At 41.7% G+C, this 17,021-nt stretch overlaps 2 protein-coding genes across 2 annotated transcripts; one reads left to right on the top strand and one right to left on the bottom strand.

Moving 5' to 3' along the window:
* Positions 1-601: 601 nt before the first annotated feature.
* MYCFIDRAFT_144047 (uncharacterized protein) lies at positions 602-2,399 on the top strand (the record flags this gene model as incomplete). Its single annotated transcript, XM_007932651.1, has 5 exons — positions 602-1,093; positions 1,151-1,453; positions 1,510-1,641; positions 1,704-1,906; positions 1,979-2,399. The coding sequence occupies 5 exons, from the start codon at positions 602-604 to the stop codon at positions 2,397-2,399; spliced, it is 1,551 nt and encodes a 516-aa protein (XP_007930842.1).
* A 1,060-nt stretch (positions 2,400-3,459) lies between these two features.
* Positions 3,460-3,839, bottom strand: MYCFIDRAFT_80885 (uncharacterized protein; the record flags this gene model as incomplete). The annotated part of the gene is made up of 2 exons (XM_007932650.1): positions 3,460-3,738; positions 3,795-3,839. The coding sequence occupies 2 exons, from the start codon at positions 3,837-3,839 to the stop codon at positions 3,460-3,462; spliced, it is 324 nt and encodes a 107-aa protein (XP_007930841.1).
* Positions 3,840-17,021: the final 13,182 nt, after the last annotated feature.

The following is a 17,021-nucleotide window of genomic DNA, read 5'->3' as shown; positions in this document are numbered from 1 at the left end:
TGTGATGGCGTCCGAAGTCTCCAAAGCTTGTTTCTCCATCAACGTGCGGAGTGCAGTGCTCCGCGTCCGGATGTGGATATTCTGTGGCACGGCACGTACGCTACCCCAGCGCCACGACCACAAGTCCAGCCTCTGACACCGATCCTTCAAATTGCAAGCGATGGTGTAGCGTCAGTGAAGCTGTCAGGGTGGCATTTCTTCTATTCTGAACGGTTGAGCGGCCAGCAGGACCGCATCTCCGAAGCCCAGACCGTGGCGTTCTGCGGAGACCAACACTCCGTGTTCCTAGAACTGTCCGGGGTCAGACAAGGTACGCTACGTTGTGCTCTAGATGGTGCAGCTGTCTGGTGTAGTACAAAAGCCTGGGCGGGGAGCGTATAGATACTTGCAGAGGGCCACGAGTGGAGCTTGATGCGACAATCTTCAAGGGACATCCTGAACATCAGTCGAAGACACATTGAGTGTTGTCCAGCATGTCGGGCACTATAGACGAGAAGAATGCGACCAGTATGGTGGAGATCGTGAACGAGAAGGAGGTAAGCCACTCAGCTGGGACCATGAGCGCTGATGATTGACGACGTCGCAGCCCGGTCTTGTTCACATGCGTGTTGTGAAAGGCAGTGAAGCATTTCACGAAGCGCAGCTCAAGGAGCCCCCCAGAATTTTCCATCCGACGACGCTGAGATTAATCGGATGTCTCTTGCTCGGATGCTTTTGCCAGACCATGAACGGCTTTGATGGCTCTTTATTCGGGGGCTTGACTGCTAATTCCCGGTTCCTGGACTTCTTTGGTGGTTCTGTCGACGGAGAATGGCAGGCCATCAACTCTGCCATGTATCAGATCGGAGGTGTTTGCGCTCTGCCTTTTGTGGGCCCGGCCATCGATTCCTGGGGCAGAAAAGTTGGAATGATCATTGGTGCCTGCCTGATAATCTTGGGCACCATCATCAATGGTACCACAGTATTCACTGCCGATGACGGACAGCTGAAAGGTGGTCGATTCTTACTAGGCTTTGGCGTCTCAATCGTATCTGCAGCAGGACCGATTTACGTTGTTGAAACCGCACATCCTTCTTGGAGAGGGATCATTACGGTAAGAAGGGCTTTCAGCTAGCCAGCGACCAGTAGTCATGCGCTAACTCTTCACCAGGCGTACTGCAACACCTTCTGGTTCACCGGGTCAATCTTAGCCGCTGGCGCTGTTCGAGGTGGTCTCAACTTGGCCGGCAATATTTCTTGGCTGATTCCGGTATACATGCAACTCATCTTCCCTGGCCTGATCGTGCTCTTTGTGTTCTTCATCCCAGAAAGTCCTCGATGGTTGTTCGTGAACAATAAGCGCGAAAAGGCCATCAACACGCTCACCAAATGGCATGGTCTCGGTAACCCTGAAAGCGTATGGGTCAAGCTTCAAATTGCTGAGTACGAGGAGTATCTCAACACGAATGGTGCAGTAAGTGCTCGACCACCGCTGTCAATATTTTCTACAAACTGACATGTGCTCGGCAGGACAAACGATTCTGGGACTACTCAGCCCTCTTTGCCTCCAGGTCTGGTCGATATCGTATCCTATGCAATTGCGTGTTCAGCATCTTCGCCCAATGGGCAGGCAATGGCGTGCTCTCCTACTTCCTACCTGCGGTAAGGAAGCAATCTTTTGAGGGCACCTCAGTGTCTGAAACGTTTGCTGACCTTCGAAACAGGTCTTGAATACAGCAGGATATACCGGCAGTATTGAGCAAGCCAACATCAATCTTGGCTACGCATGCTTCCAATTTGCGTTCGCATTGACTGGCGCGGCTTTTGTTGAGCGTATCGGCCGAAGACCGCTGATGCTCTTCTCGATGACGGGATGTTGTATCGTCTGGATTGGCGTGACTGCTGCTACGGGAGTATTCAATGAAACGTACGTATACCATCCTGTGCACCCGATTGTAGTCCTAGGAACGTTGCTGACGGTCAAACTGGGAAACTTTAGTGGGCAAACGAATGATGCTGCAGCGAAGGCTACAGTTGCTTGCATCTTCATCTTTGGAGCCGTCTTTTCTGTTGGTCTTACGCCCCTGCAAGCACTTTATCCGGTCGAGGTGTTGTCCTTCGAGGGGCGAGCTAAAGGGATGGCTTTCTCTAGCTTGGCTGTGAATGCCGGTGGTCTGCTCAATCAATTCGCCTGGCCAATCTCCCTCCACAACATCGGATGGAAGACATACATCGTTTTCATCGTCTGGTGTGCGGTGCAGGCAACTGTCTTCTACTTTCTGCTTCCGGAGACGAAAGGTCGTACGTTAGAGGAGCTTGACAAGATCTTTGAGGCCCGACGGCCTGTGAAGGAGTCTCTGAAGAGACAAAAGCTGGCGGTCGCGAACGATGGGACGGTTCTCGCGGCTGAAGGAGTTTGAGGAAGCCTGATCAGTTCTCGAGCTATGCCATAGCTGAAATGAGCTTTACATCTAAGACAGTTCCAGAGAGGGCGGGAAGTGATAGTCTTTGGCAAGTGTTACGCAGCGAGTGTACAGAAGCCAGTCACGATTTGATCACGAGTGCATGCACCAGGGAGTAAGAAGGCGTCCTGGATTCCTTTGCCGACAAAGTTCCGTCGTGGCATCTGGTCTCCTCCGAGCTCGTCCCCGTATCTTCGCGCTGTCCGTGCGTGCTTGCTGTCACGAAGCAGGAGCAGGAGTGGAGGGCCGTTATTGACCCATCCTAATCTTCCTCCCACATACGCCTCTGGACTTCTTGTTCTTCGCTCCTTGCGCTCTCCGACTATTTGTTGCCTCGCTAGCAGTACAGCTAGCGCCATATCGTGCCTCGTCGCAGGGATTGTCATGCGAATGCTCTTATTCCTCTTCGCTTGGGCGATCGATGTCTGTACGCTCACAATAGCGAGACCTCGGCCAGCTTCCACTTCGGGTCGAGTGCTTGAGCGCTGTAGATGTGCCCTCACGTTCTCCGAGAGGCAATGCGAGCAACAAATCTGTCTTGGTCAGACTCATAAGTGCAGTGTCTATCGCTACATCAAGACCTTGAGCCGTCAACATGTTCAGACTCACGTCTACTGTTCTCGCCATCATGGCTATACCGGGCTGGCTGGCTGTGCAGAAGGAAGATTTGCGTGCTGCGTAGGAACCTTAGCAGCTTCCTAGCTGACGCGAGCTGACAGCAGGGCGAACAGTGGCGCAACGAAGTGACTGCTCCAAATGCAGGATTTCGAATGTATGGCGAGGGAACACTGGCACCTTTGGGGAGCTGGCACTACACGAGCAGCGCAAATGCGGAATACACTGGGTATATGAATTGTGCGTAGGGAGACGTCGGACTGGGGTGCGGCCAGAACATGCCATCCCTGGTCAATGTCCATACGTCGTGCTTTCGCCACCTTTCTCCGCGCTGAGCTGGTGGTGTATCTAATGATGAATTCGCTCGGTCCCTCTGCCGGCTTCTGAGTGCCTGTCATCCATTCTATCTCTTGGTCTGCATCAAGTTGTTTGGATCGCCCTCGGTAGCCGCTTGCTGTAGCTGGGCAGTGGTCATGGTGGAAGACGTGGTGGCGAGCTTTTCCTTTGCCGACTTGGCCGTTTCTGGCTGCTTGGGCGCTTCTTTCTTCATGTTCGGGTCGAAAGTGCTGCCGAAGTGCGTGCCCAGGCCGGTCTCTTCCGACGGCTCTGGCTCGTTTGTGGGGTCGAGATAGTCGGCGGCGGTCTGATGAGGAAGAAGTGGGTTAGTTCTCGGTGGGTCGGACTATGTGTGTGGTATTCCAATATTGACATTGACATGATGCGGAAGTATGTACGTACCTTGGACTCGACAGTCTGCGTCTGCACCTTCTCCGACTCGCTCATCTTGAATAATGCTACCGGGGTTTAGGTTGACCTGTGCGGTGCAGTAACCAGTTGTTGTTGTTTCGCGACTCGCCGGCTTCCCATTGAGTTCGTGCCCCCAGTCAGATCGGAGGTCATGCTTGCTGGCCTTGCCAAGCCAACCCAAGCCAAGCCACAAGTGTTGGGTGTCTGCACATCAGCAACTCGCGCTGATTGGCTGCACTCCTGCCTAGGTACGTCGCCCGAGGGGTGTCTGTATTCTGGCACCGCCAAGGCCGCACGTGCCCTCGGAAGTACGCGGTTCCTAATAATTATAACGAAACGCACCTACTTTTAGCTCTTCCTTAGGAATAGCGTAGCACCGCTAGTACTACTAGCACTACTAGTACCTACTATCGCCGCTACTAGTACTAGTTTAAAATAAAGCTAAAGTATTAGTAAGGTATTAATAGTATAGTAAAATAGAGGTATTATTAATATACTCTTGCCTTAATTATCTATCTATCTACCTTACTATCGCTATAATCGTACTTACTCTACCTACTCTTTTAATATCTTATTAGTTAGCGCCTATAGTAGCTATCTATTATAGTACTCTTATATACCTATCTATAGATTATAGTATAGATTAAAGCGGCGGTTCTACTATTATATATCCGCGTTAGAAAGTAGTCAAATTAGTATATTCTACAAAAGGTTCTTAGACTAGCTATTACTTATAGTATCGATAGTAGTATTATATTATAAGCGGCTTCGTATAGAAGGTATAAATAGCGTAGAAGGTAGTATTTACGCTAGGTATTATATTAGTAAGTAGTCTTTACTTTTTAATATATATAGACTAATATATTCTATATTACTACTAGTAGTTAACTAGAAGCTATCTAATACGCGCGTAGTACGCTAAGTCGTAATAAAGGGTTATTATAAGAATAATAGCGGCGGCGGCGCCTACGTACTAAGCCTAGTCTTACTTATATAAGTAGCTTCTACTAGATTAGCTATTAAGCTAAGAACCTACTTATCGATATTATTATCGTCGTCTACTATATTATTATTAAGAAGTTATCGCGTACCTAGTTAATTTACGCCTATAGGTTATTATTATTACTATTATTATTAGCTAAGTTTATATTCTCGAGCTACTATTTAATCGATAACTACTAAACGGCCTTACCGACGACCTTCGAATAGTACTTATAGAGGTACTAAATATAGTTATTATAGTCCTTCTTCGAGAGGTTATTTATTAACTATACTACTCTTACTAGATAGTAGAAGTCTTTCTTAAAGTTATTAATAATATTATAAAGGAGAATATATTAGTTACGCTCTAATACGCTATTACTAGCTCCTTCTAGCTTGTTATTACGGATCTAATTAGTTAGAGTCCTTATATAATCTTAGAGCGACGCTAAGACTAGCGGGCTAAGCTATCGCTCTATCTTACTAGGAGCGATAGGAGCGGTCGAGAGCGATAGCGTCGCTTACGTCGCTTACGACTATAGACAAGATATCTCTTTTATATTTAGGAACGCCGGGATACCTTTATAGCTCGAGGCGTTTAACTTATATTACCTACTTACTAATTAGAATTACCTTTATACTAATTATTCTATCTCTACCTCCTGCTTATATTAGCCTCTCTAAAGAAGCCTCGGCTTATACGTAATAAGAAGTTACCTAACGATCTATCGCGAGTAACCGTAACACTTTAAACGCCCTTAGGATAAGTGCCTTATTACAAGTCGGAAGGGAAACTCCCGCCCCTAGCGAGATAGGTAGTACTCGACGTACTACCTCTAGTATTAGTAGTATACTAGGAACCTATACTAGAAACGATTCCCTTAAGATCGGAAAGCTAGACTTTTATTATAGCGACTAGGACAAGTTCGATACCTAGGTTAGCTAGATAGATATATATTTTATATTTAACTAGGTTTAAAACAACTTAAAGCTAGTTTTCGTAACAACGTTTATACGAGGTAGGGCTTAGTATTAGGTTAAACTATTTCTTAGGACCTATCTAGATAGTAACGGGACCGATAATTCGAATAGAATCTTCGCAAGCTACGAATATCTTAAGCGTACGATAAAGAAGGTCTTCGGATCTTCTAACGAGGTTACTACCGCAGTTAGGGTTATCTAACACTTAACTTAGAAGGGGTTATATACCGATTACGCCGCTAAATTCTAGGAATACGCCTAACTTACGGATTAGGACGACGAAGCTCTTATAATAATATATCGGTAAGGTCTTAAGGACAACGTTAAGGATAAGCTTATATACGACGGTAGAAAAATAGATAATATAGGAATATTAGTTAAGGTTACGATCGATCTCGACGATAGGCTCTATAAACGAGCTTTAGAACGACGCTACGATTCTAAGACTTCTAGAAAAGCTAGTTATACTCCTAGATATAATAATAGACGAAACTATAGTACCTATAATAAACTAAAGAGAAACAACTACTATAGCGCGTAACTAATAGAGCTAGACGCTACCTAGAAGGGTCGAGTATTTAAAGGAAAAAAGAGCAAGAGTTCGCCTAAGAAAGTAGGAAGATTAACTTGCTATATATATAGTAAGGAAGGCTATATAGTATAGAACTACCGCGGTAAGAATATAGTACGACGCGAACAGTTTAATATAATATAACGAAAAGACTCGGGTAGAGGAGGCTACTAAATAGTAGTAGGGCTATACTCTATTAATAGTGCGCTAAGGACCTATATAGAGGTCGTAAAGAAAGAGCTACGACAAATCTATATAATAGCACGACGACAAAAACCTATATATAGAACCCTTTACTAGAGATTCTATTACGACGACTAATACTAAATTTATTATTCTACTAAGATAGATATAGGATTTTTCCCTTAGAATAGGCGACTTATATAAGAAGATACGAAATCCTAGGTAGAAGAAGAAACGATTAATAAATCTTACTTAAATGCCGACGACGAAGAAAACCGAGATCTAGAAGCTTTATTCCCTCTCGAAGAGGAGTTAGGAGCTATCCTAGAAGTACCGGAGTCCTCTTAGTAAGAGGAGGAATAGTAAGAAGATTTAGAGGAAAGTCTAGATACCGAGGAAGAAACTACAAATAAAGAAAGTAAAGACGAATTCGGGATTAACGACGATACGATCCTTACGTTTATAATAGATATACCTATAGTAGCGCCAACAATCGCCTTATATCTAGTACGCAAATACGAGGAAATGTTTCTAAAGGTTAATAGATAATAGAGGGTCGATCCTATTTAATTCAATTATTTCTAGATAAGCTTACGGGCAAAATTCTAGAATTACCTCCGGATACCTATAGACTATACGTACTATAACTTTATTATAAAGCGAGTACCGATAGGAAGTATAATTACGCCCTACGGATACGTTCTACCTAACGAGAGGACGATTATTACTTAAGATATACATTAGGCGGTCTAGCGACTAAATTAGTAATACCGAAAGGCTATAGTAGCGTAAGGACGAGATATATATAACGATACCCTCGAAGAAAATAATAATTATATACCGAAGAAGCACGAACGGTAGGACTACGGATCCGTAGCTAGTTAGAATAACGTTAGGCTACTAACTAGTCGGGAAACAGACTAACTCTCTAGATTAGAGCGTTCTAAGAGAGTTCCTTAATACCGAAAGCGCTTAAGCATTAATAGCAGTCTTCCGTATAAAAGTTATCGTTAGCGGGTACCCGACGAGTATATTAATAGATTCCGGAGCGAGCGGGAACTTTGCCTCCGAATTATTCGTTAAAAGCCGAGGGATCGCAACCCGAAGTAGAAGAGAAGGAGCGTATAAACTTATAGTAGTAGATAGGTTACCGCTACCTAGTATAGAACGAGAGACGATACCGTTACTACTAGCTATCTAATAGCACTACGAGGAAATTGTCTTAGATATTACTAATATAGCTAGTTATAATATTATATTAGGTATACCTTAGTTAAGAAAGTATAACCTAGTCGTAGACTAGAGAAGAGAAGTACTTATATTTAAGGAATACGACTATATAATCGGTATTTAACCTATATAGCGGCAGCGTTCGTAGATAGATAAGATTAACAAACGTAGGGCGACTTATAAGACGTTTACGTCGATAGGAATTACGGAGAACCGTATTCAACCCAGATCGATACTACCGTTAGGTTAGGAGGGTTATAATAATAATTACGGGAAGGATAGAAGTTATACGCTATTAAAGAATAAAACTAGAATCTCGGACCTAGACATTCCTAAAGAGTATAGTAAGTAGAAGCGACTCTTTAAAAAGGAGAGAGGTAAGGCGGCCTTACCTAAATACTAACTATAGGATTATAAGATACACTTACAGCCTAGGAAAGAGCCTCTATAGGGACCCTTATACGCAATATCTAAGAAAGAGCTTAAAACCCTAGACAAGTAGCTAAAAGAGAAACTAGAAAAAGGCTAGATACGGAAGTCGATATCCTCGGTAGCCTTACTAGTAATATTCGTTCTAAAAGCCGGATTAGACGAAGGACGGCTAGTAGTCGATTTTAGACGACTTAACGATATTACGATTAAGAATTAGTACCTATTACCGAATATCGAAGAAATATAAGACCGATTAACTAGATTAGACTAGTATACGAAGATTAACCTACGCGACGCGTTTTACGCAATACGTATAGTAGCTAGATACGAGTAGATAACAGCATTCCGAACAAGATATAGGCTTTACGAATTCTTAGTTATACCTATAGGACTTACGAATGCCCTAGCGTTATATTAAGACCTTATAAACGAAGTCCTCCGAGACCTCCTAGATATATACGTTATCGTATATATAGACGACATCTTAGTCTATACTAAGGGAGCTCTTGCGGACTATATACGAATAGTATAGGACGTCTTTAAACGATTTACTTAAGTAGGATTTAAGACTGTACCTAAGAAATACGAATTCTATAAGAAGGAAGTTAAGTTCCTAGGATTCATTATTAGCACTATAGGAATTAGGATTAATCTAGAAAAAACCAAGTTAATATAGGAATAGCTAACGCCTATATACGTTAAAGACGTACAATTATTCCTAGGATTAGCTAACTATAATAGGAAATTTATCGAGGGCTACTCTAAGACAGCGGTACCCCTTATAGAGCTTATAAAGAAAGACAAGAATAGACCCCGCAGTAGTTCGGGTTAGTTTGGTTTAGTTTGCTAAGCCGAAGATCTAGTTTAGTTTAGGTTGGTTTGCTAAGCAACTATAGGATTAGCTAGTTCGAACTATAGAATTTATCGGTTTCTAAGAAGTGTAAGAATGTCTACGTAACTCGAAGCAAGCCCTTTATAAGATACGAGAGTATAGCCGGTAGCGTAGCCGGCATTTTTTAGTTATAGGAAGGTGCTTATATAACCCTAAATCTATAGACAATTAGCTAAGGGCACTAACTAATTAAAAGCATATATATATATATAAGCTATTATAGTTTAGTTTAGAAACTGCACTTATTAGATATAAATTTTATCCTTTCGCTCGCTATTTAATTCCCTAACTACTCGGTAGAATGTTATTATCTAGATCTAGGTAGAACTTATCGATTTCCCTAGAAGCCCTCCTTAAGAAGTTCTAGCACTTTCTAACTAAACTATTCTCGAACATTAAGTACTAGGATAGCTCCTCTCTCGGTATCGGTATAGTATATAAAAGAGCTATAAGGCAGCGCTATAGAACGTTCTACTAGTTACTCGCTATACTAAGGCCGAATACTAGTTCGTTCCTTAGAACTCTTAGTTATTTAGGAGATATTAAGGATAGGGTAGGCAGTAACTTCGTATTATATAAGGAGGTAGAGGCTGCTATAGAGGAGTCCTTTAACCTATAGAAGATAGCAAAAGATATAGAGGCAGCTATAGGTCTAGGTACCTAGTTGAATTTCTAGTAGGTAGAGTATAAGGATATTTAGAGGGAGTATTAGGTAGAGTTGCGAAGGCAGGTATATAATATAGTCTAGAAAACAGGGATAATGCCTATAACTATAAGTATTAGGTTCTTTAACCTTCCTTATTTTTCCCTATTTTCTTTTTATTAAAATCTAAACTAATACAAATCAACCGGAATATCTATCTTCTTTTAGTTCTTTAAAAACCCTAGTAGCGTAGCTAGTAGCGTAGCCGGCAGCGTAGCCGGCAGCGTAGCCGGTAGCGTAGCCGGCCTTTTAACTCCTTAGTACTAACGGGATTTTCGAAGACTTCTATTCTATACGGCTAATAAAGCATACTATACTATATATATATATACTTAGAGAGTATTTAGAGCGCGGTATATAGCGCCGTATAATAGCGGCTTATTTCGTATATAGAAAAGCTTATAGACGATACTACGAATATCCTTCCTACTAGAATATCTATCCTACCTAGCACTATATTAGAGGCTATATGTGATTGGTATATAACTAGCTCGAGTGAAGCTAGGGTCTTAGTGCCTTAGGTAGGGCTTAGCGCTTAGCATTAGGCTAACTAGCCTACCTTCCTCCTTCTCCTCCTAGTTCTCTATCGAATACTACCTATACCTACTACTACCCTATCTACCTGCTAATATAACCCTTCTTATATAGTATTCGATCTACCCTTTAAGGGCAGCAGCTAGATAGTCCTTATTTCAAGCTTTCGGCGGTATAGCTACGAAAACTATTAATTTAACTATATTACGCCTAAAGAACGGGACCTATACGTACTATTCTATTAAAACAACTGTACCAATTATTAAGCAAGGCCTTCTACACGGCCTATTATACTAAGTTAAGCATACTAGGCCGATATCTACTAATTCCGCTATATCCGTATCTTAGGGGCTAATAATACATTATTAGTGTCGCCCCTTATAATAGCCGGTTTATTACGAAACAACAACCGTACTGCCGCTAGCAGCGCTAGCAACAATAACGCTAGTAGCACAGTGCCTACTAAAGTGCCTACTAAAGCTCCTACTAAAGTGCCTCCTACTAAAGGGCCTACTGCTAAGCCTGCTAAAGAACCTATAATTCTAGGTAACGACCTAGAATTGCCTATCGACGACATTCTTAATAATATCGTTAACCGTCGATATAGCTAACTAGCCTTTAGCCCCTAACTAGTAGGGAGACTCTAAGAAGCTACCTAAAACAGGCTTACTGCCCTACGTTAAGAATAATAGCTAAAGGATAACCTCCTCGAGATTCGCCGCCTATAGGAAGCCTTAACAACTACTGCTAGACTAGAGCTAGTAGTAGGACCTTCTATTTAAAAGAAGGATGCGAAGCTTAAGGATTGCACTGTGTTTAATAGCTCTAGTCGAAAGCAGTATAACGACTATATTTGTAACTATAAACTTAACTAGCGCAATATACTAAGAGCGCTACTAGACGACTACTCCCTAGTTGTTTACGCTATACAGTATATTAATAGCGACCTAAAGCGCACGTAGGATAACTATTTCGACTCCCTTAACGATTAGGCCGCTGTTTAGTAGAAAACCTATAAGACTATTATACTAGATACCCTTAGAAACCCTATACTAAGGCAACAATACGCTTAGGACTAGTACCTTCGAGCTAAACAAAAGACTACTAGTAATTAATCGGCTCGCTTATTTAAGGCCTATTTAAAGACCCTCGAAGATAACCTTCCGGCTAAGACCGACTCTATATAGATCTCCGAAATACGCCCCAAATTGAGGTAGGAGCTTGTCCTTAAACTAGACCGTCGCCGTGTGTTTAAATAGGCTAATCTTATACGAATTTAATTCATAATTAAAGTAGAAACTATAGAGCGTGCAGTATAGCTTTAGTAACGGTTAGAATCTAAGATACGACTATCTAACAACCGTAGCCGCGGAGGCAACTAAGGCTCCTACTAAAACAATAATGCTAATAATAGGAACAGTAACAATAACCGTAGAAGAGGCCGTAGCCGACGGCTATATAGAGGAGGCCGTAATAGGGGCCGTAGAAGGGGCTCGTATCCTTATAACGCTAATCGCTCGACTAATAGTAGCTATAGCAACCTCCTAACTAGATTGAAGTGCTTTAATTGCGACAGCACTAGCTATCTACTAGGCTAATGCGACAAACCTAGGGATTAGGCCCGAGTCGACCGTGCTACCGCTAAGCACCGAAAGCATCTCTTAGCAGCTAACGCTACCCCTATAGGCTAACCTTCTAATTAGTCGAAAAAAGAATAAGCGCCGCACTAACTGTTAGCCTTGTACGGCGTAAGACTATCGATATTATGCTAGCTATTATACGCACCTATCTTGTAGGGGATGTATATAGGAATAATTATAAAATTAAGGTTACGCTAGATCTAGGAAATTTAGTTAGTACCCTTATCAACTATCGCCTAGCTAAGTAATTAGACCTCCGACAATTGCCTAGGACTAACCTGCTAACCCTTGCTTAGTTTAATAACGCTCGGCACTTAACCTATAGAGCCTACTATATTTATATAGCCCTAAAGGACGACCTCGGTAATAAGCGCCTACTAAACTTTACTGCCTACGCGGTAGATATAGACAGCCTCCCCTCCGATATTGTTATTAGCAACCCTATTCTTAAGTACTACGCTATAGTTATAGACCTAGGCCTTTAATAGTAGCGATTTAGAATCGCTAGGAAAGAGGACATTAAACACATCGATATTAGCGAGTGCCCTAACGATATTAGGGTCCTATTCATCGGCAACCTAACACCTGCCGTAGCTAACCTAACAGTTAACCTATTAGGCGATAACGATAAGCCTATGCCCCCTAATAGCATAGACCCTAATTAGCTTACTCGTATACTAGAGCCTATTCGAGAGACTTATATTAATGTGTTTAAATACTACCTAGCATCGACATTGCCTATATTTAAAGAGACGGATTATAAGATTAATATTATAGAGGGCAAAGAGGTTCCTTTTAGACTACTCTACAACCTTAGTAAGCGCGAGCTTGCTATATTGCGTAAGTACCTAGAAGAAAACCTAGCTAATAGTTGTATTCGGTATAGTAACAGTCCTACTAGTGCACCTATCCTATTCGTACTAAAGAAAGATAGTAGCCTGCGCCTATATATTAATTACCGTAGACTTAATGCTGTTACTATTAAAGACCGCTGTCTACTTCTGCTTATTAACGAGACCCTCGATCGCCTTTCTAGTGCCTACTACTATACTACATTAGACATTAAGGACGCCTATTACCGCATCCGTATTCGCAAGGGCGATAAATAGAAGACAGCCTTTCGCACTCGCTATAGCTATTTCGAGTACTTAGTTTTACTATTTAGTCTAGCTAATGCCCCTATAATATTCTAGTCCTATATCAATCGGGCCCTTTTAGGCCTATTAGACCACCTCTATATAGTTTACCTAGATAACATCCTAGTCTATATATACTTACCTAACATTGCGGAACATTAGGCCGCTATACGTAAGGTGCTCGACCGCCTACGGGCCTATAGCTTGTATTGTAAGCCTTCTAAATGTACCTTTGCTACTAAAGAGGTATCATTCCTCGGCTTCCTTATATTAACTAAGGGTGTTAAGGCTAATCCTGATCGGATTAAAACTATTACTAAATGGCCTATTCCTACGTTAATTAAGGAGCTATAGTCGTTCCTCGGCTTCGCTAATTTCTATCGTCGCTTTATTAAGGGCTATTTACAGTATATAATACCCCTGACTAAGCTTACTAAAACTAAGGCTAACCTAACTAGAGAGTTCAAATAGACTAATAGAGTACAAGCCGCTTTTAACGGTTTAAAGAAGCGATTTACTAAGGTCCCCTTATTACACTATTTTGTACTAAACAAGCAGATCCGAATTAAGACTAACGCTTTATAGTTCGCTATATTAGCTATAATGTCTTAGCAGTTAGATAGTAACTACTACTAGCACCTAATTGCCTTCTTTTTACAGAAGATAATCGATATAGAACGTCGGTACGAGACCTACGAGTAAGAGCTCTTAGCAATCGTAGAAGCCTTTAAACACTAGCGCTATTATCTCGATAGTGCTTAGCACCCTATTTAGGTCTATACGGACTATAACAACCTTCGTAGCATTACTAAGGTTACTAGGGTTATAGGTCGATAGGCTAGATAGGCCGTCTACCTCGCTAGGTTTGATTTTAATATATTATATCGGCTAGGCGTAAGCAACCCTACTAATAGCCTATCGAGGCGACCTAACTACGATAGCGGGACTTAGCAATCTATTAATTTATTGTTTCTAACCCTATAGCATAAGATTACTATAGCCCGTATTGTTAATAAGCAAGCGTAGGATAAGCGGCTTACCGGACTCTGCGACGGCTTAAAGCATATTAATACTCTTACTATATTAACAGTGCGTATTAAGGCAAGGGCTAAGGATATAGATAGGAGAAGTTATAATAACTCCCTAGTCGACATCGCAATATATAGTAATAGCGATAGCACTACTATAGTTAATCTAGCTACTAGTGCTATTAGATATATATAATGCGTACCTTGTTTAATAGCGAGGGTACTATTAAATAACCTTACAAATAGGGATAGTTAACCGTTTATAGACGAGCTGTTACGTACTTAGCAGAGGGACGCCTTTGCTACTAAACGTATCGATAGGCTTATAAGTAGACGAAAGACTCGATCTAGTAAGAGTAATAACAATTAGTCGATCGACGACAAGGGTTACTTAAAGTTCAAGGGCAGATACTATGTCCCCGCTAAACAATCGATTAGACAAGAACTTTTGAAGAGGCACTATAATAGTGAGCTCGCTAGTTACTATAGTATAGAGAGGTCGTACGAGCTCCTATCGCATATGTACTACTAGCTAAATAGTAAGCGGTATATAAAGGAATGTGTGCAGACCTATACAGTTTGCTAGCGAGTCAAAGCACCTAAGCACTTACTATTCGGCGAGCTAGCTTTACTTCCTGTTCTAAAGAAACCATTTGCAGAGCTTATAATAGACTTTATTATAGGCCTTCCGCCTACTAAGCGTAGGGGCAGCAGGGACATCTTTGGTGCTATCCTTATTATAGTAGATCGATTTACTAAGGGGGCTCGTTATATCCCTACTCGGAAGGATTAGACTGCTATTAATATAGCTAAAGCCCTATAGAACAACATCTTCTATAGCTATTAGGGAACCCCTAAAGGGATAGTCTCCGATAGAGGCTCGATATTCGTGTCTTGTTATTAGAGTGAAATATGCCTGCAACTAAGACTTAAGCATCGCCTGTCTATAGCATTCTATCTATAAACAGATAGCCAAACTAAGAGGCAAAATGCTACCCTACAGTAGTACCTGCGTAGTTACATTAATAAGAACCCCGAGGACTAGGTCAACCTCCTATAACCAGCTAAATTCGTATACAATAACAGTGTCCACTCATCTACTAAGGTCTCCCCTTTCTTCGCTATAATAGGCTAGAACGCTGCCTTACTATAAGATCTATTTACCTCGCTCGAGGCCGAGCGCAAGGAAAGGGAAGCGTATTAAGCACTAACCCCTAAAACACTAGCGGCTATTAAGAGGGTTTAAAAGATGCGAGAAATCTATACTAAGACAGCTAAGAAGCTAACAAAGGCTTAAGAGTATTAAAAGACCTATTATAATAAGCATTATACGCTAATAACCTTTAAGCAAGGCGACATAGTTATGCTTAGCACTAAGAACCTCCGCATCCGCAAACACCTATTACCTAATAGCAAAACAAGGCCTAAGCTCGCACTAAGATACATTAGCCTATTCCGCATTCGAGAGGCTAAGGGTATACAGGCCTACTAGTTATAGCTTCTACCCTATCACACTATCTACAATACCTTCTATATATCCCTCCTTAAACTATACTACTAGCGCGAAGGCGATAAAGCGCCTACTAAGTTAGAAGAAGTCTTAGCCGATAGTAAAGAGCTATAGTCTATAGAGCGTATACTAAAGCATCGGACTAGATAAGGCAAGAAGGAGTACCTCCTAAGATAGCAAGGCTATTTACCTAAATAGGACTCGTAGGAGGCTAAAGACTCTTTTAAGGATATAACTAAGTTGTTAGACGAGTATTAGACTAGTATAAAGAACAAGAAGAAGGCTAAGAGGCTATAATGTTACTACTAGGGCCTAGGACAATGCTACCCCCGGGGTGCTATTAACTAACTAATTAGAGGCCGGCAAACTAGGATAATAAGACTACACTACTATAGCGAACGCGCACCGAGTGCTAACAAACGCGCTATAACGCGTTAACTATTCGCTGCTCTTTTAGGAAACTACCTCTTTATTAGCGCATCCTATAAGACCCTTCTCTTAGCGCCCCCTTGTTCTATCGAGACCTCGAGGCCTAGGCAATCGGCGCGGCCGGCGCGGCTATATTAGTAATAGTATTGCGGAGTGTATTGCTATTTAAGAGAGGAAGGATACAGCTATGTTAGTAACGGTGTTGCCGAGTTATTATTAGTTAAAGAAGGAAATTAGAAGAAGGTGAAGTTAGCGCTAAGGCGACTAGCGCTACTATTATTAACATTACTTGCTATTATCGCTACGCCTATAGAGACAACCTTACCTATACTACGAGCCTAAGGCACTAAGGGGTTAATCAAAACTTTAAGGCTAAGTTAAAACTTTAAGCCGCTTAAAAGATTAAGCGACTAATAGACTAACTAAGGGCAAAAACTATAGAGCTAAGCTAGCCGGGGTCGATCTTACGGACAATAAGTTACTCCTCGATCTTTCCGACCCTTTAAGCGAGGCGAACCTTAACTACTACACTTATAATAGCCTTTACCTATAGAAACCGAAAGAACCGTATTTTTTGAAAAGATAAGATAAGATTAACACTTAAAGGCTGCCAAACCTAGCCAATTAGGGCTAGCGAAACCACGATAGTAAATAATAGCCCTCGTAATAATAAGAACAACCCTCGGAAGCGGACATTTCTAGGTCTTTTAAGAGTAGACGTAAAGAACTCGGTACGACATTACTTAGAACGGAGGCAGGGCTACAATACCTCGTACGTCTACCTATTATAGTAGGGAAGACGCGCTCGTATTATAATTAGTCGAAGGCCCTCAATTCTTATAGATATATATTACTTTATAGTTTATTATATATAGGGATAGCGCAGTTAGAAGTTAGACATTGTGTTAGAAGGTGAGGTTTAATATAGTTATATAATTAGGTAGTTAAGTGTTTAATTTAGCGCGGCT

The sequence above is a fragment of the Pseudocercospora fijiensis genome, assembly GCF_000340215.1.
Source record: "Pseudocercospora fijiensis CIRAD86 unplaced genomic scaffold MYCFIscaffold_9, whole genome shotgun sequence".
In the NCBI taxonomy this organism is placed as follows: Eukaryota; Fungi; Ascomycota; class Dothideomycetes; order Mycosphaerellales; family Mycosphaerellaceae; genus Pseudocercospora; species Pseudocercospora fijiensis.
The sequence above is the reverse complement of the archived record's forward strand: the minus strand, read 5'-3'. Positions and strand labels throughout refer to the sequence as shown.